At 42.7% G+C, this 26,870-nt stretch overlaps 1 protein-coding gene across 4 annotated transcripts in view; it reads right to left on the bottom strand.

Annotated features, from left to right (window-relative positions):
- Nucleotides 1–378: 378 nt before the first annotated feature.
- Nucleotides 379–26,870, bottom strand: part of LOC141272979 (uncharacterized) — a 74,793-nt gene continuing 48,301 nt past the window's right edge. For 3 of the 4 annotated variants that reach the window (XM_073684226.1, XM_073684228.1, XM_073684227.1), the window contains exons 4-6: nucleotides 18,110–18,207; nucleotides 13,535–13,652; nucleotides 380–12,172 (exon numbers count right to left, since the gene is read on the bottom strand). In XM_073684226.1, the coding sequence (XP_073540327.1) occupies nucleotides 11,307–12,172; nucleotides 13,535–13,652; nucleotides 18,110–18,207 (1,082 nt within the window). In that variant the 3' untranslated portion in view covers nucleotides 380–11,306. Of the gene's footprint in view, nucleotides 12,173–13,534; nucleotides 13,653–18,109; nucleotides 18,208–26,870 lie in introns of all 4 variants that reach the window. The other variant, XM_073684225.1, reaches the window with a different exon arrangement.

Below are 26,870 nucleotides of genomic sequence, written 5' to 3' on the forward strand. Positions count from 1 at the left end.
AGTCCCTATTACCCTCAAAAATGCAGTAAAAAGAGATCAAAAAATCAAATTCTCCCCAAAATGGTATCAATGTCAGCATGCCACGCAAAAGACAAGCCCTTATACAGCTCCATGTATAAAATTCAAATGTTATTTTTTTTTCTTTAATTTGTTTTTTTTTTTAACCACTAAATTATAACAAAAACAAACTTTATAAGATTTGTATAGTCACTAATGTACTGACCTGAAGAGTCATGTTGCTAGGCAATTGTTTAACTGCACACTGAAAATTGTAAATAAAATCCAAAAAAGAAAGACAGAATTGTGTATTTTGAAGAATTTCACTGCACTTGGAAAGTTTTCCCATTAGTCAGCATACTATATGGTAAAATTACGCATTCTTTATGTTTTTCTTTTCTTCCTTCGGATATGTGAATGGACTGTGATAGAATGAGACAGAGCAGCACATCCCAGCATCTGCAAATACTCAGACTGATTTAATAAAGGAATGCGGAAACATTTTGACTTAATTTTCACCAAAAACTGTCTTACATATCTTGCACCAAATTTATTATGTGTTTTAGACTTGTTTTTCAAACACTTTTGACAAGGGGGCCTGGCCCATCTAAAAGGAGTGTGGCTTGACAGGAAAAGGAAACTTGACAGGAAAGCCAACTCATAGATTGTGGATTAAGACAGGTGAAAACAAAGCCACCTGCAATGGGTGCCAGAGTGTGCTTTATGCCCAAAGGATCAAACCATAAGTATATAAAACTTAATTGTTTATATGGATAAAACTGCAACGCGTTCCGGTTCCAAACATAGGAATGTCCTACTAATTCAGTACTACCTAGAGGGCTCCAGGACGGGTAATTGGTGGTCCTAACAAGACAATCATTTTTGAACCCTTGCCAGTGACTGAATTTGTTGTCTTATATGTTTCAATGTGTTTTTTAGATGTTTGATTGACGATTGAAAGATGGTTGAATGATAATTGAATGAAGTGTCGAGTAACCAACCTTGCCCAGCGTGTCGGGATTAGGCACCTCCGCAGTTCTTCTGTATATTTCAGGAGTCGGAGGATTGTTTTATGTTGTTTGTTTTGTCTACGTCATAAATGTCTGTGTTAGGACTGCGAATATTTTTAATTCCATTTTGGCCATTTTGCCCTCTTTCAAGATGGTGTCTTTTGTCTCATGTGCCCCATTGTCTTCCTGCTTTATAACTCCACCCCAGCCTCTAATCAGTGCTAGAGTATTCTGCCTGTGACCTGTTCCTGGTGGTTTCCTAGTTTCCTGCTCTGCCCTGCAGACTTGTGTGGATCTTCTGTTACCTGCTCTCAGAGATTCTGCTGCATTCAGTTGTTACCTGTATTCCTCCTTCTCCTGGCTGCTCCTGCTGCTACCTCTGAGCCTCAGTCTTCACCTGCATTCTTCTAACAAGTAAGCTGGTTTCTGCTCTGACTCACCTGCATTAGATAGCTGCAGAGCACGGGACTGTGCTGCACTATCAGGGACTTCCTACCCAGGCCTCCCTGGATTATCTAATATATATATTGTATGGACTTCCTTGCATGGACTTGATAAAGACTTCCTTGTTTTCTAGCATCCTCTAGTGTGAACTGTGCTTTACAGATTGCTTTGCTGATTGCATTTAGAGCACGGGACTGTGCTGCATTATCTGGGACTTCCTACCCAGGCCTCCCTGGATTATCTAATATATATTGTTTGGACTTCCTTGCATCTATATATATATTTGTGTATGGACTTGATAAAGACTTCCTTGTTTTCTAACATCCTCTAGTGTGAACTGCGCTTTACAGACTGCTCTGCTGATTGCATTTTCCCCTGAGTGTTTATGGACTTTGACTTTTCGTCTGCACTTGTTTGAAACACCGTGTGTTTATAATATACACTTTGACACCTATAAGCTGTGTTCTGTTGTATCTTTGTTCCACGCAAAAAGACTCCTGTGGTACCCATTATAATTATTACAGTCTGGTATGATCTTGTAAACTATGAGGATCCTTGAATATGGGACTGAATGATTTTTGATTGACCAATAAGGAACTACGGTCTCTGCTTGATAAGGGATCCCTTTAGGTGTGTTCCTTCACATGTGGTGGAGAGGAAAATCGGTCCGTAAGAGGATCAGTGAAGTGTGATTGCCTATAACAGAGGAATCCTTCACGGTAAGGTAGTACTCTGAGGGTATTGAATTCACCTGTAAATTGATAAGGGCACCCTCAAGAAAGGGGTAACTGAATGCAGTTTTTAGCCCGAATACAGCAGGGGGATTAATATCAGCGATTGTGCAGTGTGCATTGAATGATTGACGTATTGTTAAGTCGTTTTTGATGAATCAGAATCGTTGTCCTCAGTGTCTGTGTTCTGTTTTGTGTAAGCTCAAGAGAGGGAAAATCATAGTAGCTGAAGTTCTTGCTTAGCCTGTATACCCAGACTGGGAAACATATAGTATAAAAAGTAACACTTATTGCAGATATAGTTGTCACGTAGTGCCTTTACAAGGTGTAGAAGGAAAACCTCTGAACTGGGAAATGTTATATGATCATGCAGAAATAATTGGAATAGTAGTTGGAGCAGTAGGCTTGGTATTGTTATTTGTTTGGTTGTGTGTAAGAATCTCCCTAGCTCACAGGGCTGGAAAATCGGTGTTAGTACTTCCTTAAAGATCTGTCTTCCGAGGCTCAGGGGAGACTAGGACAGGATCAGATCCATCTTTCGAGGATCAGAGGAGACTGGGACGGGATCAAATTTAGAGTCTGAGAGGCTCTAGGTGTGCTGAAGAGAGTTCTGCGGTAATTCTGGCACAGTGGTTGCAGTCATGGGGACTGGCAGCAGTAAGGAATTGACTAACCTAAAGGGCGAGGCCCCAGTTCCAACATGTGAGATAGTGGAGAGACTGAAAGGGAAAGAAGCAGTAGAGGGATGTGAAATAATATTGAGGAAATTTGGTATGGGAAAGTGGGGAAATTTGGAGGAGAAGGAATGAGAGAAATATATCTGCAATTGGGAAGGATGGTTGAAAGATAAAAACAAACTAGAGCAGGCTAGGATGTGGTTAGAAGTAGCAAAACGTCTCTCAATGAGTGAACATAAATCAGAGGAAACCAGGCATGGAACTATGTAATCTATGATAGTTTGAAAAACTCTCAAACCCCTGTAGTCTCTTGTACCTGATGTAAATTCTGCACCCCCTTCAGCACCCCCGCCTTATGCTGGGTCAGTGGCATGGACTAGCAGACATTGTGGTCATCAGAATCCCCCTGGGGTTAATTGTTGCAGGTCCTGTGGGTCTTCACACCCAGGGTGCCTCTATTCCCTATGAGGACCACTAGTGATGTATAGTTTCAACCTCCTAGGATGGTTGATAATCTTCAGGTACACGATCCCCCCCAAGTATGGCCAATAGAAACATATCGGCCTTGGTCTCCCACTGAACTTATTGCCCTCGATACACAGCTCCCAGATCCCCGAAAAAAACCCTTAACATTTAGAATGCGCCTCCAGGGTGTTCAGGAGGCATATCGGGCCACATGGGATGATCTAGTTTCTGTCATTCTGCAGAAAGGCAGTGACCCCTTACTTATGGAAATTACTCAGATGCTGCCAGGCCAGGAACCAGCCATTAAAAATACATCAGTCGGGTCGGGTGTTTATACAAAGGATGCAAAACTGGGCACGGCCAGAGCAGGATAAAAAAAAAGACCTGCTACAAACTGTAGTACAGGATAAGGCTCAGTCAGTCTCAGAATATGCCTATGTATTAGAACAAACATGGTTGCATTTTGGATATGAGCAGAATGATGATAAGGATCGCAGATTATTGTTGCAGTGTTTTATGAATGGTCTTAAACCTACGGTTCAGACTGTAGTACGCACTAGTCACCGGAGTGGCGCAATATGCAATGGGTTGATTTAAAGGAAATGGCCCGAGGTGCTGAACTAGAAAGCATGTCAAAGAAAAGGGTTAACCTGGCTCCTGTACAGACCAGGAAGGGAAGATGGGGAGGGAGAGGAGGAAGTAACCACCAAGGAGGAAATAGAGATTACAGCAATGTAGAATGCTGGTCTTGCCGGCAAAAAGGACATCTATCCATCAAATGTCCCGCAAAATCAACAGCCACTGCCCAGCCCCCTCCATAGGAAATTGGCAATTCAGATGTCTCCCTCTGCCCCGTTGTCACCCCCCAGGGACCCACACTCATTGTCCCCGTGTCCCTGGGGGAGGGACAAACTATTTCATTCATGGTAGACACTGGAGCAGCCCATACAGTATTAATGCAAGAACATGTTCCAGAGGACATTTTGCCCCCCGACTATGTGGCTTGTGAAGGGGTAGAGGGACGACTTACTAAATTACAAATGACTCATCCTCTCCGGTTAAATTTGCATGACTCAATTTTAATTGTAACCCAGGTTTTAGTTTCCCCTGATGTGCCTTTTAATTTGTTGGGAACAGATTTGTTGCAGAAAATTGGGGCCTGCATAGAATTCACTCCAAATGGCCCAAGATGACCACCCCCCTGGATGATGACACATTGTGTAGTCTTCTATCCCTAACAATTCCCACAGTTCTAGACAATACAGACTCTAAAGGCCCCGTCACACTAAGCGAGATCGCTAGCGAGATCGCTGCGGAGTCACAAGTTTTGTGACGCAACAGCGACTTCAGTAGCGATCTCGCTACGTTTGACACTTAGCAGAGACCAGGCCCCTGCTGTGAGATCGCTGGTCATGTCGGAATGGTCTGGACCTTTTTTTGATCGTTGAGGTCCCGCTGGGTAGCATGCATCGGTGTGTTTGACACCTTACCAACGACCTTGTTGACGACTCAGACACAGAAACACATAGGCGTGCATCGTTATACAGATCGTTACGGGTCGCTGCATCGTTGGGAAGATCTGACTGTTTGACATCTCACCAGCGACCACACAGCGACACAGCAACGATCCCTGACAGGTCGTATCGTTGTCGGGATCGCTGTAGCATCGCTTAGTGTGACGAGGCCTTAAACCTCATTCCCATCCTGTTTGGCTTGAGGATATACCCAGTCAATTGTTGGCATGTAGCAAACTTGATGTGGGAAAACTACCTATCCCTCCGGCGACTGTAAAACTTAAACCAGATGCCCAACCCCCCTGTATAAAGCAGTATCCTTTAAGTGCTGCTCAGGATGCAGCAATACATGAGAATGTCTAGGAGCTTTTGTTAAGAGGTCTAGTTATAACCTCCCCATTTAACACTCCCCTGTACCCAGTCAAAAGGAAAACCCCACCTGGACAGCCAGTAGCCTATCGTATGGTACATGATCTTAGGGCAGTTAATGCAGTAACTATAGTGGATACTCCACTTGTACCCAACCCCCATACTCTCCTGAATCAGGTCCCCTCCACAGCCACCTGTTTCACAGTGATTGATCTGGCCAATGCTTTTTTCTCTGTCTTCTTGTCCACGGAGTGTACCTCTTATTTTGCCTTCACCCACAGCGGTGCCCAGTATGCATGGGCAGTCCTTCCTCAGGGAGCTGCTAACTCCCCTTCCTTATTTTCCACATCCCTAAAGACTGTACTCGATAACTGGTGCCCCTTTGATTCATCCACCATACTCTTACAATATGTGGATGACCTTCTCCTTTGCTGCACCACTGACCAGATATGCCACAATGAATCTCAATCTCTGCTGATATTCTTAGCAGAAAATGGGTGCAAAGCTTCAAAAGATAAACTCCAGTTGTGCAAGTCCACAGTCACTTTCCTTGGGCATTGCCTGTCTCCAGGCATTAAGCATCTCAGCCCAGGGAGGATTGAGGCTATACTAAAAATACCACTTCCAAGATCTACCAAGTCCCTTCGGGCATTCTTGGGCCTAGTCCAGTACTGCCGTCTCTGGATACGAAATGCCTCTTGTATTATGGCCCCATTGTTTCAATGCCTCAAAACTGAGCCTTTCACCATTAATTCTGAGGCTATTGATGCATTTCACACCCTCAAGCTCACTCTTTCTACCTCACCAGCTCTAGGTATACCGAATTATGACAAGTTTTTTACTTTGTACTGTCACGAACAGGCTGGACATGCGTCTGGTGTCCTTACCCAAGAACTTGGTGGTAGGCAGCGCCCTCTAGGGTATTACTCTGTAACCCTTGATCCAGTCATTATGGGTTCTCCTACTTGTGTTAGAGCTGTGGCAGCTGCTTTAGAACTTGTTAAAAAGACAGAGGGCATAGTGTTAGGAAGCCCCCTCACACTTCAAGTTCCTCATGCTGTATCTGAAATACTTCAACAGGCTCAGACCCGTCACCTCTCAGCATCAAGGTTGACAAAATATGAAGTCTCACTCCTTACACCTCCCCATATAACTATCAAGCGCAGTAATGTTCTAAATCCAGCTACACTACTACCAGTGGATTTAGAAAAGGGAGGAAAGTATAAGGATGGGGAAGAGGGAGAGACCATGAGGCAAGATTTGCCCCTGTTTTTCAAATTAGCAGATGAGGAAGCTCAGTTTGATATTGCACATGAACATGATTGTCAGGCATTGATGGAAGCTGAAATAAAGGGTTTGGCAAATATTACTGATGTGCCACTCACTAACCCCTCTGCTGAGTATTTTGTAGATGGTTCCAGAGCTTGGGACAGTGAACAAGGACGATTCATCACCGGGTATGCAGTAGTCCACAATGGTAAGGCAGTATTACAAGAACCACTCCCCTCCAGCTGCTCTGCGCAAGAGGCAGAGCTTAAAGCACTCGCTGCAGCATGTAATCTGGGAAAAGGTAAAGAAATTAATGTATTTTCTGACTAGCAATATGCTTATGGTGTTGCACATGACTTTGGCGCCATTTGGCGAAGCCGTAATTTCTTGACCTCTGCTGGCAAACCTATAAGGAATGCGCAAGCGGTAGAGCAGCTACTCACAGCACTCATCATTCCTCGTAGGGCAGCCATAGTCAAAGTGTCAGCACACACTCGGGAACAAACTCCCCTTGCAGTAGGGAATGCTTTGGCCGACCAGGTGGCTAAGGAAGCAGCACGATTACCTCTGACAGAGATACTGGTTATCGCAAGTGCGGGAACCCCAGGAGACTCAGAGTCAGGGAGTGCAGGAAGCCCCCTTTCAAATAAGGAGACATCCCCTGCACCGGTCCCAGTGGCCGTGGACCTCGAACTGTGGCAGGTCTTCCAGACCCAGGCTCCCCCCCCACGAGCAGAATGCATGGGTCAAAGCGGGCGCCGTACAGTCAGTGTCAGGGGTATGGCAGGTAAATAAACGTATTTGCCTTCCACGCCGCCTGTTCCCTATGATGGCTGCCCTTGCACATTCTCCAGTGCATAACTCAAAGGGTGTTATGTGTGCAGTGGTGCTACAAAACTGGTCTGCCTCAGGGTTCCCGAATACGGCTGCAAAGTATGTTCAAGAATGTCTAGTTTGTGCAAAACATAACACTGGTAGGCCTATTCGAGTCCCACGAAAATGCACACCAAAACCGGATAACCCATTTCAGAGACTGCAGGTGGACTACATACAGCTACCTAAGGTGGGTAATTATGAATACGCTCTGGTATGCATTGACCTTTTCTCTGGGTGGCCAGAAGCTTGGGCGGTGACTAACGCAAACACAAAAACTACTGCTAAAAAATTGATTAGTGAAGTGGTTTGTAGATATGGGATGCCCGAAACTATAGAAAGTGACAGAGGAACCCACTTTACTGGCGAACTAATGAAACAAATCATGGTCACTCTTGGGATAGAACAGGCTTTCCATGTTCCCTACAAAGTAGTGGGAAGGTGGAACGTCTCAATGGTACCTTGAAACTAAAAATTCAAAAGTGCATGGAAGAAACACACTTGTCCTGGGTAGATTGTTTGCCCATAGCATTGTATTCAGTGAGGACCGCCCCAAGGGGGAGGGAGAAGGTGTCGCCATATGAAATACTGTTTGGTAGTGTCCCTAAGACAGGGTTGTATTTCCCACAGCAGCTGCAGGCCTCCTATGGTTCTCTCATTGAATATGTTCTGGAGTTGCATAAACATTTGACTGTTACTCATAATCGTGTTCTTTCCTCTATCCCAGACCCCAATTGCCTCAGCGGCACTCACACTTTGGTACCAGGAGACTGGGTCATGGTAAAAAGACATATGAGGAGACCACTGGAGCCCAGATACAGTGAACCATTCCAAGTGCTGTTAACCACTGCCACTTTGGTCAAGCTTCAAGGCAAGGACACTTGGATCCACGCCAGCCATTGTAAAAAGGTTTTGAACCCCAGCAGCAACAAAGATGATGACCCTGTTTGTTTGGACTATGGTGATAGCAACCGTACCTTTTGCCCTAACTCTCCATGAAGTGCTTAAAGAGAACTGGGATAACAAACTGATAAAGCATCACCAAGTCTTACTCCAAGACATGAACTCTAATGACCGTCCTAAGAACTGTTGGATATGCACCCATAGTCCAATATCCTCCAATACTATGCCTTATTTAGCTATTCCAGTGACTTTGAATGAAATGTTTTACTTAACTAACTACACTTTTCCTATTAGATTAAGAAGAACAAAGAAAAAGAAGGCTGTAGGTCTAACTGTAGCTGCTTGGGTGACTGAGCCATGGTTGTTGTTTAACAGGAGTGGTCCACCTCTAAGTCAGACTGAAATGCCTTGGGCGACCAGTCGTGTCGACCTCTCCGGTTATCCGAACTTTACCTCTTGCAGCTGTATTCAGATAAAATCCAGAGGGTTTCCTTTCTCTATAGCTGACTATTCAGAGTGTAATGGATCTGCTACCACTACTACGCAGTGTATAGCGGTTGATGCCACTCTCAATCCTAAGCTTCATTGTGTAAAAGTCACCTTGCAAAATCTAAATATCAGGTTTTACCTCAAATGACACTCATTATCAGGGAAAAATTCTGGAAAAATTAAGCACCACCTTGTTATCTAAATGGATTGCTAGTCTGTTCAACAACACTGTTGTTGGAGCACCAGAGAGTTTATATATTGTATGTGGACATCAGGCTTACAAGTGATTACCCAACAATTTCACAGGAGTTTGCACATTGGCCTTTCTGACACCTTCTACTTTTATAGTACCACACACAAGAGTAGATATTAAAGCAATCCCTCTACACACACTGTACAGACGAGCTGCAGACAACAAGACCAGACCAAATGGTAAACCACATCTTGTAGAAATGGGGGTGCTAACAAATTTTTTAGTGTCTTATTCATTTACCCATTCATAATGTGCCCCTAGTAACCCGATGTTTATCATGGTTACCAGCCTGCTCCTGCTTCAGCAGGCTGGTAACCAGGAGCAGGACATCGTGGAAAGATTCTTTCCACGATGTCGCTGCTCCCCTGATCGTTGGTGAGCCTGCCTGCGTGACAGCTCACCAGCGACCACATAGCGACGCAGCAAAGATCCCTGACAGGTCGTATCATTGTCGGGATCGTTGCAGCGTCGCTAAGTGTGACAGGGCCTTAAGTTGGTAGAAGCGACTGATTATCTAGATGACCAGATCTTCCAGATTCTTGACATTCTCGATACATCTAATATTGTACAGAAACAACTAATTGCAGTTACTAACCAACACACCATAGTGCTAGATTACTTGACTGCTAGAGAGGGCGGGATGTGTCAGATAATAGGTCCTACCTGTTGCCACTACATAGACCCTGCCGGAAATTTCCAGGTAAAGACCAAGATAGAGATAGTTAGAGAAATGAGGGATGCGTGGCTCCAAGAACATCATGTTAACAAAGATTCCTGGTGGAGTGACACTTTCTCATTTCTTAATCCTGTCAATTGGTTCAAGGGTATAGGTGGATGGCTAATGGGTATCCTACAAGGTATTCTACAAATAGGAATTTTAATATTACTAGTGTATATAGTTGCCAGGATTAGTATATTTGCTATTAAGAGACTATGCAAGAAAACACACAAGATTAAGCATCACAGGCCTGCAAAATATAATGCCACTTCTCCTATAAACATATATGATGAGATTTACAAGCAAGATATTTGTCGGTGAATGGGATTCGTCCCCTCCAGGCTTTCATAGCATGGGGAAGTAGCTGATGAATAAATTGCTTTGTAAAATAATAAAAAGGGAGGAGTTATTATAGTTAATTTTTTAATATGTAGATATCATTATTAATTTAGAAAAAAAACTATTTATATTTTTGCTATGTCTGAAGTCTGCTTGAGTGTTTTCTGATTTTACATTGTGGAATGTCTGACTAAGATACTTGTTTCCTGTGAAGTCCTTGGCAAGAAGGTTTACGCTGGGCCAAGGGAAATGTGTTTGCTACTTATAAGTCTATTTCGGTTTTCTGTTCAGTTGTATGTAACAATGAAGTTCTGTTCTGTCTAGCTAATAAATATGGTGAGTCTTTGTTGCCACACTAGAAGACTCTACCTGCTGACAATGCATGTCACATGTATTCTGTCTCTCTTCCTTCATCGATGAAGTATCTTAATTTGAATCTCACTGGCAATGTGAAGACCCTTTGCTGTCTATTCCAAAATTATCCTTAAAACAAAGAGGGTCGCCATAACAGGAATCTTCCTCAGACATAAAAATACATATATACGAGTCCAAATATAAAACTATGTCAAGCGCAAACTAGTCAGAAACAAAGGCGAGCAGACACAATAGGCCTCACAGAGATGTATTCTAATGCCTGAGGAAGATTCTTGAATTTGGATAAAACTCCAACGCGTTTTGATTCCAAATGCAACATCAAGTCCTAAGGAAAATAAACGCAATATGGTCTTATCCAGATAAAATTAAAAGAATGTGGGCAATGGAGCTTAACTGGTCATGTTATGAGATGATAACCGCTAAAAAGGCTTAGGCTAAAATGGGTTATATTTGCGCTGCTGATGGAAGAGTGATGAGGAGTCAGAAATCCAGGACCACGCATTTCGAAGTGTCACACTTCTTCATCAGGACAAACCACTGCAGTCAGCTTTGGTAGGACCTGTGAATCAGTTTATCCCCAACTTCCCCTTGTGGAGACTGGGATTCTTTCCTTTAGCGTGACAAGTGGACGAGGAAATCAATCTTTGTGACATATCTACAATGGTGTCATAGTCATAGTGCAAGTCCACCATGTGTGAGGACATTGTCTGCATTTATTATCTACAATAATACACTGGGGAGCGCAGTCCACCCCACTCTCTCTATTCTTCCTAAAATTAAGACTAGACAGTCTAAAAATGCATCAAATTTATCAAACAGCAAGACTAGCTTTAAATATATTTTAAGATTGTCTAATCTGTTGTATATTTGTTACAATGTTTCACCTTGTTACCGTGTGAACTCTTTGATGATGTTTGACAAGACTTGATTTGTGTCCAAAAAATTTCCCACAGTCTAAACAAGAATATGGTTTCTCTCCCGTATGAGTTCTTCGATGACCCAAAAGCTTGGATTTTTGAGCAAAACATTTACCACAATCAGAACATTGAAAAGGCCTCTCTCCTGTGTGGATTTTAATATGATTCATAAGAATTGATTTCTGTGTAAAACATTTCCCACACTCAAAGCACGGAAATGGCTTCTCCCCAGTGTGTATCCGTTGATGGTTGACAAGATCCAAATTAGTTGCAAAACGCCTCCCACACTGTGAACATGGAAATGGCTTCTCCCCTGTATGAACTTTCTGATGTTTTAGGAGATCAGATTTCTGCATAAAACATTTTCCGCACTCAGAACACAAGAACGGCTTCTCTCCGGTGTGTATAACCTGATGCTTAATGAGATGAGATTTTTGGGTAAAAGATCGCCCACACTCAGAACACATAAATGGCTTCTCCCCTGTGTGAATTCTCTGATGAGCATCAAGCATAGATTTGTGTGTAAAACATTTGCCACATTGAGAACATGAAAATGGCTTTAAACCCGTGTGTATCCTCAGATGGCGGGACAGATTTGCACTGTTGTGAAAACACTTGCCACACTCGGCACATGGATGTATTTTCTTTCCACTCCTGGTCTGATTTGGAAGGTCATTTGATTTATCATGAGAACATTGCTGATGATTGGAGGCCCCAGATGAGAGATCTGATGGTAGTCTTTGAATTACAGGCTCTACTCTTGAGGAATCTTGATTATTATTTTCAATTCTCTTAAATTCTTTTGGTGTATTCCAACTTGTTTGTGTATCTGTTGAAAATAAAAGTACATTTTACATTTCCAGGTTTTCTGTGGAGACGTCTTATGGAGCTGTGTGCACAAGAGAACCCTCAAACATTTATAATTTTTGGACGTCAGTTATGTCAGCAGGCCCTCATATACAGGAGATGCTAAACTAATCCGGTCATGTACAGCCAGCTTAAAGCAGTGGTCCATCTTTGGGGATAATTTTTTTTCACTTAAATGCATGTAATTTTAGACTAAAACTTAATTTTGCAAATGGATTTCACTAAAAATACTGCACTATTTGCCTTCTACAGCCTCTGTATAGCATTGTATATTTCTGGCTGCAGAACGAGTTAACAGAGGATCAGTCAGTAAGCCCACTATGATGATCTGAAGGGAAGCTTGTAACTCTAATCTATCCTTGTTTTAGTTCATCTCAGTTGATTTAGGACCAAAGACCACATCAAAGTTGATTGTACAGGAAACAAAGAGCCTGACAAATGGTGCAAAAATTTTAAAGAAACCCACTAGCAAACATGTTTTTTAGCAGCAGGTCCAATCAGCACCAGGAGACCATGATGAGGGTAGTAGTAGTCTGCCGCCACAGTGCCCCTGTGTAAAAATAAGAATAAAATAAAAAAAAATCCATATTCTCACCTGTCCTAAGTGTCCCCTGCTGTAATCCATGTGACCGCTGACACAAGGGAGCCGGGAAGAATGAGCCACTCCAGTGAGCGGCCCAGGAGCTGAGCTCAGGAGCAGTGTCCTGTCACTCATTGAGCGCAGCTCCGGAGCGGCTCATTCTACCCGGCTTCAGTTGTCAGAGGATTACAGCGGGGTACATATCCAGACAGGTGAGTATATGGATTTTATTATTTTATTCTTATTTTTACACAGGGACACAGTGGTAGCAGACTACTACTACCCTCATCATTGTCCCTGCTGGTGCTGATGGCAGCGCCGGCAGGGAACCATGATGAGGGCAGTGTTCAGCACCCGGCGCTTGGGAACAGCGCTAACTGTAGCGCTGATTCCCAGGCGCCGGTACGTGACACACGGATATCATTTGTGTGGTACGTTTTGACAGCATGTGGAGCACATGGACACACGGTCCGTGAAAACACACTGACATGTGCACAGACCCATTGATTTTAATGGGTCTGCATGTATTAGTGACTCCGGTACGTGTGGAAAGTGTCACCACATGTACCGGAGATACTGAAGTGTGAAAGAGCCCTACAGGAAAGGAGATTCACCCCACCAATTAATGTATATCAGATGTCCTGACCCTCCCTCAATAGAAGATGTAGGCAGAAAAGATCGCCATGTTAGACTTTTTTTTTTTTTTTTTTTTAGACACCTTTTTATTTTCAGATTATAACTCACCAGGGTTAATGTTCTCGGGAATATCCTCCTCCTTACAGTTAAAATCGTCAATGAAATATGTCTCTTCTTCTTCTTCCTCCTCTACAACCTCAACTTTAATATGAATTAAATCTTCAGCCTAAATCACCAAAAATATAAGAAGTCACATTATTGACAATAATAGTAATCTGTCCATGACTGGGGCAATTTTTGCTTATGTGCCTTCGTTCATTCCTCCCCTTTACCTTATTTTTCCCATCTACATTTCCATATGAAGGCTTGTCTTTGTAGGAACTGTTGTAGTTTTCATTGACACAATTCACTTTAGCACATAATGTACAGAAAAACGTGGCTAAAATTTTATGTGGGCTGAAAAATCGAATTCCACTAGTCTTTTTTGGGTTTTATTTTACTGTGTTCATTGTGCAGTAAAACTGACTTGACAACTTACCATAATTCTCCAGGTCAATGTGAATAGAGTGTTAGCCAAAATATTCAATACAAATATATATAGTTTGTGTCATTATTTTCAAGGACTCAGCTTTTTTATTTCTTCTTTGATGGAGATGTGTGAGGAATTTTTGTCAGCATGTTGTAGTTTTTATTGTGTAACTAGCCTCTTCAGAGAGGAAGCGGACTGGAATTCTAGTGCCACCTATTAGGGTAGCAATGCTAAAATTCAATATCGACTCTTTAATGAGCCTTGTCACATGACTTAGGGTAAAAGCCAAACCAGACATTCAATTTGCAGACAAGTGTTTCCGGTTGTTTAACTCTCATCAGTGCAAAGAAGACTGGATATGGCTACATAGGATGAAAAAAGAGCTAAGTCCTTCAAGTTCGTTCAACCTTTCTCTACTAAATATAAATTCTTCGTCACTAAATTATCTATAAACCACAATGCCATTTGTGCTGAGGAAAACATCCACCATAGATGGGTCATGGAGATCATAGAGTGTAAGCTTGCGAGCAGGGCCCTCACTCCTCTTGAGATCTGTTGAATTCTGCTATTCTGTAATGTCTTTATTGTCTGTACAAGTCCCTTCTGAATTGTAAAGTGCTGCGAAATATGTTGGCGCTATAGAAAAAAAATTATTATTGTTATCCACCCTTTTTTATTGGCTGAGACTAAGTGGGAACATTTTTTCTTGTGGAGAGTACCAAACCGACATCGGGAAACTTAATCGGCCATGCAATGCAACTCTAGGAATTTCACCCCTTCACCCCCAAGCCTGTTTTCACCTTCCTAATGAGGCCAATTTTTTCATTTCTGACCACTGTCACTTTATGAGCCAATAACTCTGGAACAGTACAATGGATCCCACTGATACTGAGATTGTTTTTTATGACATATTGTACTTTATGATAGTGGTACATTTTGGTTCATATGACTTGCGTTTATTTAAGAAAATATCAAAAATTTGAAAACATTTTTGAAAATTTTGCAATTTTCAAACTTATAATTTTTATGCCCTTAAATCAGGTACTTATAATCACACAAAATAGCTAAGAAATAACATTTACCACATTTCTACTTTACAAAACCATTTTTTTAGGGACCATATCACATTTGAAGTGATTATCCGGGGCCTATGTGACAGAAAATACCCCAAAGTGATACCATTCTATAAATTGCACCCCTCAAAGTGCTGGAATTAAAGCAATGTGGAATGAAAATTTAACTTTTTCCCACAACAATATTTCTTTAGCCCCAAATTTTGCGTTTTCAAAAGAGTAATAGGAGAAATTTCTTCTAAGTACAAAGACACCCCATATGTGGTGTAAAACCAGTTTGGCCACATATCAGGGCTCGGAAGGGAAAGAGGGCCAATTGATTTCTGTAGCGCAAAATTGTCTAGAATAGATAGCAGACTCCATGTCGCAATTGCAAAGCCCCTGATGTGTCTAAACAGTGGAAATCCGCCACAAGTGACCCCTTTTTTTGGAAACGAAACCCCTCAAGAAAATTTAGAGGTGCGGTGAGCACCTTGAACTGACAGGTGCTTCACAGAGTTTTTAACGTTGAGCTGTGAAAATGAAAAAATAGATTTTTCCAGCAAAAATGTTGCTTCAGCCCCAAATTTTTCATTTTTACAAGGATAACAGAAGAAAATGGACCCTAAAATTTGTTTTGCAATTTATCCCGAGTACCCCGATGCCCCATACGTGGTGGAAACTACTGTTTGGGCGCACGGCAGGGCTCGGAAGGGAAGAAGCACCAATTGAATTCTGAAGCACAATTTTGACTGGAATAGATTGAGGATGCCATCACATTTGAAGAGCCCCTGACATGCCAAAACTGCAGAAACCCCCACAAGTGACTCCATTTTGGAAACTACTCTTCTTGAAGAATTCATCTAAGGGTGTAATGAGCATTTTTAACTTTCAGGCAATTCACAGAATTGTATAAGATTGGGCTAAGTCAATGGGAAATTACTAACTTTTCCACTAAAATGTTGCTTTGGCCCGATGTTTTCAACTTTCAAAAGGGATAATAGGAGAAAATGGACCATACAAGTTGTTACGCAATTTCGCCTGAGTAAGATAATACCCCATATGTGGTCAAAAACTACTTTTGAGGAACAGTGTAAAGCTCAGAAGGGAAGAAGCAACATATTGGAGTTCAGATTTTGCTGGGCTGGTTTGAAGGTGCCATGTCACATTGACAGAGCCCTTGAGGTGCCAGAACAGCAGAATCCCTCCATAAGTGACCCCTTAAAGTCATGCTGGGGTCACTGTAAAGTCATGCTGTAAAAAAAAAAAAAAAAAAGCTTGATAATGGCTTCCAAACTCCTGCTTCTCCCCAGTCTATATGCCTGCCTTTAGCTGCATTGATCTCAGAACGTACTCAGATGTTGGCAGTGAAGTGTCAGCACCTGTCTTCTCTCATTCAGAAGTCTTTTTTTTTTTTTTTTTATGTAGGCGAATAACGGAATGAGTTTCATCAATGATTTTCATCAGAGATTGGTCAGAGTTTCATCAGTTCTTCTCGGATAGGGAATTTTTTATTCTCCAGCTTCCATACAAAACAGACAGCACACAGATGGCATCCGAGTGCTGTCCAATATTTTCACAGACCGATAGATTTGCATTGCCGATTATGATCTATGGCTCTGCGATGTGATTTTGCATGAAACACTCGATTTGAGAAAAAATATAGGATTTGTGAACAACCCAAATAGACCGTAATAGGTACGATTGCTATCCATAAAAAACACGGATAGCACTCGCACAAGAAAACCTGATGTCTGAATGAGGCCTTAGAAAGACAGTGCTGCTGAGCTGACCCTTTCACTGCCATCAGCTGTACTCCAAATGAGTACACTCTGAAATCAATGCAGCTAAAGGCAACAAAATAGACTGGGGAAAAGCCGGGGTTTGGAAGCTATTTACATTCACATTTTTTACAGGAATAAAGACTAATTCTCTAATAAAGTGATTGGCAAAAGTTCCATAACTTTCCATGCTGGACAAAATTATTACAAAAATTTAAGGCTAGGTGCACAGTGCCTGTGCCAAGCCTACAGTATACATCAGGAGCTTTTCCTGATATATAATATAACGTCATCATAGACAACCATTCACCTTACAGAGGCTGAGAGTTCATTTGGCCAATATCAGGCCAATATTCAACTGCATACCATCTGTGAGTCAACAGTGTGATGCAGCAGCAAAAAAGGCAAATACAATTCTGGGATGTATTAACAGAAGCATACAGTCTAGATCACGTGAAGTCATTATCGGTCTTTACTCCTCTTTGGTCAGACCTCATCTGGAATACTGTGTACAGTTTTGGGCACCACATTTTAAAAAAGACATAGACAAACTGGAGCAAGTTCAGAGAAGAGCGACCAGAATGGTGACTGGTCTGCAAACCATGTCCTATGAGGAACGGTTGCAGGATTTGGGAATGTTTAGCTTGCAAAAAAGAAGACTGAGAGGAGACTTAATAGCTGTCTACAAATATGTCAAGGGCTGTCACATTGTAGAAGGATCATCTTTATTCTCATTTGCACAAGGAAAGACTAGAAGCAATGGGATGAAACTAAATGGGAGGAGACACAGATTAGATATTAGAAAAAACTTTTTGACAGTTAGGGTGATTAATGAGTGGAACAGGCTGCCACGAGAGGTGGTGAGTTCCCCTTCAATGGACGTCTTCAAACAGAGGCTGGACAGACATCTGTCTGAGATGATTTAGTGAATCCTGCTTTGAGCAGGGGGTTGGACCAGATGACCCAGGAGGTCCCTCCAACTCTACCATTCTATGATTCTATGTTAACTGTATAGGAAACGCAGCAGACTGTGCTTACCTATAAAGAGCAACAAAACATATAACCATATTGTATACATTTATTTTCACAGTGGATCCCACTGGTGGATGGATGCCCTGGCATCATTACTGACTGTACTGTGGCACGCATACCTCTTAAGAGGATTTCATTTTTTTGTGCACCTATAAACTTGTATAGGTGACTCTAATCCAAGATACAGAAGAGAATAGTGCATGCGGTGATTCTTTTCAGACAGACTCGGTGCTTGTGAAAAACCGGTCATCTGAACAGCCCTACTGAATTACATCTAAGCTCCATCTACCTGATTATCCTGCTGGGCACGGTGACTTTCTTCTTGACAATCCGGGGAATACAGAGGAGTGGGACATCTCTCTGGTGTAGTTCTGTTACTAGATCCATCTGGAAAACACAAACACAATGACTGAACATAATGGCAGATTTACTAACCCTGCCCATTTCTTAGACGGTCTTAAAATGCACCATATTTCTCACAGTGGCTCATGCTGGATGATAAATCTGAAGCATGTTTATAACCTCTTGTCTAACTTTACACCATTACTACGGTGGGTCAGTGGTTAACACTGCAGCCTTACAGCGCTGGGGTCCTGGCTTCAAATCCCACCCAGGACAACATCTGCAAGGAGTTTGTATGTTCTCCCCATGTTTGTGTGGGTTTCCTCTGAGTTCTCCGGTTTCCTCCCACACTCCAAAGACATACTGATAAGGAGTCTAGATAGTGACACCCAATGGGGACATTGATGATAATGTCTGTAAAGCGCTGTGGAATATGATGGCGCTATATAAGCAAAGCATAATAATAATAATAATAATAATAATAATAATACTAAGTTAGCTAAACTTTAGCCCTTATTTTATTGCAGCAAAAGCTGGCACATGGCTTTGATAAATTTGGATTATTTTATAAAAAAAAAATGTAACAAATCATCTATAAAACAATAACTTGTACACACATACACACACACATTATATATATATATATATATATTGTAATGCAGCGGCTTGCGGCATTACTTTAATGGTCCAGGGTGTGTTTTGGCTGACCATGCACCTCCCCCTCAGGTGACTGATCACATGATTGTGACATCAGCACAGGTCCTGTGCACACAGAAGGTCTGATCACATGACTGACATCAGCACAGGTCCTGTGTGCATTGGAAGATATATAAACCCTGGTAGTTTTGAGACAGGGGGTGGAAAGGCGTGAGGCCTGTTCCCTGTGTGGGACACCATTAGAGTGTGAGGCCTAGTGAAGCCTGGTGAAGCCTGAAAGGCAGAGCTGGATCCTTATGTGTAAGCGATGCCAGTAGCCTTCGAGGGCAAGAGGCTTGGAAGGCAAGAGTCCTGGAAGGTAGAGGCTGGATGCTGAAACATACCAGTAGCCTTTGAAGGTACGTGGGCTGGAGACCCCCATCTGGGAAGCCGTAAAGCCACAGCTGTGGCAGAACAAGTCTGAAGCAGCTAAAACCCGGCAAAGGTAAAACACTGCATTATATGGACGTTGATACAAGTGACTTTGCTGAAGGCTGTAACTGGAGCCAAGTGGGCCTGTCTGCCACTTGAAAGGCTCCTGGACATTATATGTGTAATATGTCGGCGAGCCATTGAGTTGAACTCGGTTATAAGCAGTTATGAAGAGTAATAAACTGCTGGATTGTGAAATACTGGAAAACGCGGCTGGTGTGCTTTAATTGACCCGGTGCAGCAAGTGTCCTCCAGCATGATGTTGAGCGCTGCCTTACAATATTATATATATATATATATGTGTATGCATGTATATGTGTGTGCATATATATATATATATATATATATATATATATATATATATATATATATATATATATATATATATATATATATATATATATATATATATATATATATATATATATATATATATACACAGTACAGACCAAAAGTTTGGACACACCTTCTCATTTTAAGATTTTTCTGTATTTTCATGACTGTGAAAATTGTACATTCACACTGAAGGCATCAAAACTATGAAGTAACACATGTGGAATTATATACTTAACAAAAACGTGTGAAACAACTGAAAATATGTCTTATATTCTAGGTTCTTCAAAGTAGCCACCTTTTGCTTTGATGACTGCTTTGCACACTCTTGGCATTCTCTTGATGAGTTTCAAGAGGTAGTCACCGGAAATGGTTTTCACTTCACAGGTGTGCCCTGTCATGTTTAATAAGTGGGATTTCTTGCCTTATAAATGGGGTTGGGACCATCAGTTGTGTTGTGCAGAAGTCTGGTGAATACACAGCTGATAGTCGTACTGAATAGACTGTTAGAATTTGTATTATGGCAAGAAAAAAGCAGCTAAGTAAAGAAAAATGAGTGGCCATCATTACTTTAAGAAATGAAGGTCAGTCAGTGCGAAAAATTGGGAAAACTTTGAAAGTGTCCCCAAGTGCAGTTGCAAAAACCATCAAGCGCTACAGAGAAATTGGCTCAGATGAGGACCGCCCTAGGAATGGAAGACCAAGAGTCACCTCTGCTTCTGAGGATAATTTTATCCGAGTCACCAGCCTCAGAAATCACAGGTTAACAGCAGCTCAGATTAGAGACCAGGTCTATGCCACATAGAGTTCTAGCAGCAGACACATCTCTACAACAACTGTTAAGAGGAGACTTTGTGCAGCAGGCCTTCATGGTAAAATAGCTGCTTGGAAACCACTGTTAAGGACAGGCAACAAGCAGAAGAGACTTGTTTGGGCTAAAGAACACAAGGAATGGACATTAGACCAGTAGAAATCTGTGCTTTGGTCTCATGAGGCCAAATTTGAGATCTTTGGTTCCAACCACCGTGTCTTTGTGCGACGCAGAAAAGGTGAACGGATGGACTCTACATGCCTGGTTCCCACCGTGAAGCATGGAGGAGGAGGTGTGATGGTGTGGGGGTGCTTTGCTGGTGATACTGTTGGGGATTTATTCAAAATTGAAGGCATACAGAACCAACATGGCTACCACAGCATCTTGCAGCGGCATGCTATTCCATCCGGTTTGCATTTAGTTGGACCATCATTTATTTTTCAACAGTACAATTACCCCAAACACACCTCCAGGCTGTGTAAGGGCTATTTGACCAAGAAGGAGAGTGATGGGGTGCTACTCCAGATGATCTGGCCTCCACAGTTACCAGACCTGAACCCAATCGAGATGGTTTGGGGTGAGCTGGACCGCAGAGTGAAGGCAAAAGGGCTAAGCATCTCTGGGAACTCCTTAAAGATTGTTTCTAAGACCATTTCCGGTGACTACCTCTTGTAGCTCATCAAGAGAATGCCAAGAGTGTGCAAAGCAGTCACCAAAGCAAAAGGTGGCTACTTTGAAGAACCTAGAATATAAGACATATTTTTAGTTGTTTCATACTTTTTTGTTAAGTATATAATTCCACATGTGTTAATTCATAGCTTTGATGCCTTCAGTGTGAATGCACAATTTTCACAGTCATGAAAATACAGAAAAATCTTAAAATGAGAAGGTGTGTCCAAACTTTTGGTCTGTACTGTATATATATATATATATATATATATATATATATATATATACCGTATATTCCGGCGTATAAGACGACCTGGTGTATAAGACGACCCCCCTACTTTCCTGTTAAAATATAGAGTTTAGGATATATTCACCGTATAAGACTACCCCTTTTCCAACGCATACCAAACACCGGTAAAAATTAAAAAAAAACAGATTTGAATTTAACATGGTCCTTTTTTAATTTAAATTCTTATGACATGCAGGTATATAGCAGGAAAACTGTCACTCATAAACATATTAAAATAGGGGGGACCCCACGTCATTTTTTGGGGGGGTCCCCCATTCTAATAGCTAGTAAAGGCTAGGTATTCAGCTGGGGGCTGATATTAGTAGCCTGGGAAGCTCCGTGGGTATTACCCCCTTCCCAGACTTCAAACATCTGCCCCAGCCGTCTGCTTAACCTCCGCTAGAGACTATAATGATGGTGGATCCCACGCCAATTTTCTTTTTAAAAAATCCTTTATTTTAACACTAAATGACAATTGAGGGGTTAATAAAGATGCAGTCCCTAAATTATTATTAATTTTGTAATTAATTTTTCCCAAAAATGTTGACGTGGGCTTCGCCATATTTTTGTGTCCAGCCAGGTACAGCAGGCAGGAACGGGCTGCCCCCAACCACCAGCTGCCTATTTGTACCTGGCCGGACACAACAATATAGGGAAGCCCTTTTTTTTTTAATTATTTCATGAAATAATTTAAAAAAAAAGACGTGGGGCTTCGCCCTATTTTTGTGTCCAGCCAGGTACAACTAGGCAGCTGGGGGCTGGAATCTGCAGCGCAGGGAGGCCCAAGCTTTCTGAGCCCCCCCCGCTGCAAATTGCAGTCCGCAGCCACCCCGGAAAATGGCGCGTTCATAGAAGCGCCATCTTCTGGCGCTGTACCCAACTCATCCAGGGCCCTGGTGCGGTGGCTCACTGGGTAATAAAGGGGTTAGGGCCAGCTTGGCATTATCAGCTGGCCCTAAGCCCGAAATTCATGGGGTCACGCCAATATTAGACATGACCACCATGAATTTCTAGTAAAGTATTTAAAAAAAACACAACACCCAGAATAAAGTCCTTTAATTGAAATAAAGACACAATTTTTTAATGTTCTAAATTAAACCATACTTACCATCACGCCCATTCCAGCTGAAGCCAACGATCTCCTGCAATAAAAGTAAAATAATAAAGCAACCTCATCCTTACCTTTCCATGGTTCCCAGGACCGGTCCAGCTCTGCTACATTCACATGACAGGCTGCACCGCAGCAGAACGCTGCCGTTCAGCTTGCCATGCGGCAGACACTGAGAAGCGCAGGCATGCATGTGCTCCTCAGTGTCTGACTGTGACGGCATCCAGATGAGCCGAGATCATGTCCAATGAACTCGGCTCACCTCATGCACGTCACTGACAGCGTGGGAAAATTCTCCTGCTCCCCGCATGCGCAGTAGAAGTTTCCCACGCTGTCAGTGACGGACGTCCAGGAGGTGAGCTGAGTTCATTGTCGGCTCATCTGGATGCCGTCACAGCGAGACACTGAGGAGCGCAAGCATGCCTGCGCTTCTCAGGGTCTGCGGGATGACAGGCTGGATGGCAGCGTTCTGCTGCGGTCCAGCCTGTCATCTCGATGTAGCAGAGCTGAAGCTGTCCTGGGAACCATGGAGAGGTAAGGATGAGGTTGGTTTATTATTTTTCTTTTATTGCAGGAGATCGTTGGCTTCAGCTGGAATGGGCGTGATGGTAAGTATGGTTTAATTTAGAACAATAAAGAATTGTGTCTTTATTTCAATTAAAGGACTTTATTCTGGGTGTTTGTGTTTTTGTTAACTTTGACTATGGGGTTAGTAATGGGGGTGTCTTATAGACGCCTCTCCATTACTAACCTGGGCTTGATGTCAGCTGGCATTATAAGCTGACATCAACCCCAGCCCTATTACCCCCTGCCACCGCACCAGGGCAGCGTGGAAGAGCGAGGCTAAGTGCCAGAATTGGCGCATCCTATGGATGCGCCATTTCTGGGGCGGCTGACGGCTGGTGTTTCTAGCCTGGGAGGGGGCCAATATTCATGGCTCCCTTCCTGGGCTATTAATATCAGCCCCCAGCTGTCTGCCTAGCCTTTGCTAGCTATTAAATTAGGGGGGACCCCACGTCATTTTTTGGGGGGGGGTCCCCCATTTTAATAGCTAGTAAAGACTAGGTATTCAGCTGGGGGCTGATATTAGTAGCCTGGGAAGCTCCGTGGGTATTACCCCCTTCCCAGGCTTCAAACATCTGCCCCAGCCGTCTGCTTAACCTCCGCTAAAGCCTAAAATTAAGGGGAACCCCACGCCAATTTTTTTAATAATAAATCCTTTATTTTAATACTAAATGACAAGTACAGTAACCAACACTGTCACTGTACTTCATATATATGTGACTGACATGTTTCTATCTATCTAATCTATGTGTGATTCTCTATTCTTTCTATTCTAAATTGTCGGGTGCCGGCTTATGCCGCTGCTGAATTGCCGGCTTTTCATATATTGTCACAGAAGCGATGCGAACTTCCCTGCTCCGGACACAGCGCAGCGCTTCTGTGACAAGTGAAAGCTGTCGGCACAGAAGCCCTGCGCTGTGTCCGGAGCTGGGAATACGCAGCGATGTGTCAGTTTCAGCACAGAAGCGCTGACTGTCTGGACCTACCGCCGCCGTATTTTAACTCCCTCCACCTTATATTAACTCCGACATGGCAGGGATACGGCCACGGCAGCTTATTAACACCCCCAGAGTATCCCCGCATGTCAATTTCTGAAAGTTTAAAAGCATTACCGGCGTATAAGACGACCCCAGACTAGACAGAAGATTTTTCAGTCTTCAAAAGTCGTCTTATACGCCGGAATATACGGTATATATATATATATATATATATATATATATATATATATATATATATATATATATATATATATATATACACACACATACATACACACTGCTCAAAAAATAAAGGGAACACTCAAATAACGCATCCTAGATCTGAATGAATGAAATATTCTCATTGAATACTTTGTTCTGTACAAAGTTGAATGTGCTGACAACAAAATCACACAAAAATCATCAATGGAAATCAAATTTATTAACCAATGGAGGCCTGGATTTGGAGTCACCCGCAAAATTAAAGTGGAAAAACACACTACAGGCTGATCCAACTTTGATGCAATGTCCTTAAAACAAGTCAAAATGAGGCTCAGTATTGTGTGTGGCCTCCACGTGCCTGTATGACCTCCCTACAATGCCTAGCATGCTCCTGATGAGGTTGCAGATGGTCTCCTGTGGGATCTCCTCCCAGACCTTGGCTAAAGCATCCGCCAACTCCTGGACAGTCTGTGGTGCAATGTGATGTTGGTGGATGGAGAGAGACATGATGTCCCAGATGTGCTCAATGGGATTCAGGTCTGGGGAACGGGCGGGCCAGTCCGTAGCTTCAATTCCTTCATCTTGCAGGAACTGCTGACACACTCCAGCTACATGAGGTCTGGCATTGTCCTGCATTAGGAGGAACCCAGGGCCAACCGCACCAGCATATGGTCTCACAAGGGGTCTGAGGATCTCATCTCAGTACCTAATGGCAGTCAGGCTACCTCTGGCGAGCATGTGAAGGGCTGTGCGGCCCTCCAAAGAAATGCCACCCCACACCATTACTGACCCACTGCCAAACCGGTCATGCTGAAGGATGTTGCAGGCAGCAGATCGCTCTCCACGGCGTCTCCAGACTCTGTCACATGTGCTCAGTGTGAACCTGCTTTCATCTGTGAAGAGCACAGGGCGCCAGTGGCGACTTTGCCAATCCTGGAGTTCTGTGGCAAATGCCAAGCGTCCTGCACAGTGTTGGGCTGTGAGCACAACTCCCATCTGTGGACGTCGGGCCCTCATACCACCCTCATGGAGTCGGTTTCTAACCATTTGTGCAGACACATGCACATTTGTGGCCTGCTGGAGGTCATTTTTCAGGGCTCTGGCAATGCTCCTCTTGTTCCTCCTTGCACAAAGGCGGAGGTAGCGGTCCTGCTGCTGGGTTGTTGCCCTCCTACGGCCCCCTCCTTGTCTCCTGGTAGCGCCTCCAGGCTCTGGACACTACGCTGACAGACATAGCAAACCTTCTTGCCGCAGCTCACATTGATGTGCCATCCTGGATGAGCAACACTACCTGAGCAACTTCTGTGGGTTGTAGAGTCCGTCTTATGCTACCACGAGTGTGAAAGCACAACCAACATTCAAAAGTGACCAAAACATCAGCCAGAAAGCATTGGTACTGAGATGTGGTCTGTGGTCCCCACCTGCAGAACCACTCCTTTATTGAGGGTGTCTTGATAATTGCCAATAATTTCCATCTATTGTCTATTCCATTTGCACAACAGCATGTGAAATTGATTGTCAATCAGTGTTGCTTCTTAAGTGGACAGTTTGATTTCACAGAAGTTTGATTTACTTGGAGTTATATTCTGTTGTTTAAGTGTTCCCTTCATTTTTTTGAGTAGTATATATATATATATATATATATATATATATCTCAAAAGAATACAGCAGAACTCCATATGGCCAAGATACGTCTTAACAATGAAAATATTAGATCTAAACTGTTTTGCTCAGCAACAAGTACTTACAAAAAACGAAGGTTTTTAGCGCATAAATTGGCCAATTCATGTGTGCCCATCAACCACGGCAAGGTAACCTCCCCCTTATGGGTAACTACTCTGCCTTACATGCCACTTTTGGCCTACAAGCCTACAACTAAACGGACAAACATGTCTTCTTCTGGGCTAAAAACACCTACATTTAAAAGGGCAAGCAGAGCTTTTACGAAAAGCAGCGATACCAAATATGTATTTTAAAAAAAATTTTAATAGGGGAAAACGGGGGGGGGGGGATTTGACCTTTCATATTTTTAAAAACATGTTTTTTTTACTTTTCATTGTATTTGTTAGTTTCCTTAAGGGGCTTGATTTTTTTTTAATCAGATCATTCTTATTATTATTACAGGATATATAAATTTTTTTTTAACATTTCATGACTATGAAAATTGTACATTCACACTGAAGGCATCAAAACTATGAATTAACACATGTGGAATTATATACTTAACAAAAAAGTGTGAAATAACTGAAAATATGTCTTATATTCTAGGTTCTTCAAAGTAGCCACCTTTTGCTTTGATGACTGCTCTGCTTTGCACACTCTTGGCATTCTCTTGATGAGCTTCAAGAGGTAGTCACCGGAAATGGTCTTCCAACAATCTTGAAGGAGTTCCCAGAGATGCTTAGCACTTGTTGACCATTTTGCCTTCACTCTGCCGTCCAGCTCACCCCAAACCATCTCAATTGGGTTCAGGTCTGGTGACTGTGGAGGCCAGGTCATCTGGCGTAGCACCCCATCGCTCTCCTTCTTCGTCAAATAGCCCTTACACAGCCTGGAGGTGTGTTTGGGGTCATTGTCCTGTTGAAAAATAAATGATGGTCCAACTAA

The sequence above is a fragment of the Phyllobates terribilis genome, unplaced genomic scaffold, assembly GCF_046119375.1.
Source record: "Phyllobates terribilis strain yellow unplaced genomic scaffold, ASM4611937v1 Scaffold_5__5_contigs__length_657084704, whole genome shotgun sequence".
Classification (NCBI taxonomy): Eukaryota; Metazoa; Chordata; class Amphibia; order Anura; family Dendrobatidae; genus Phyllobates; species Phyllobates terribilis.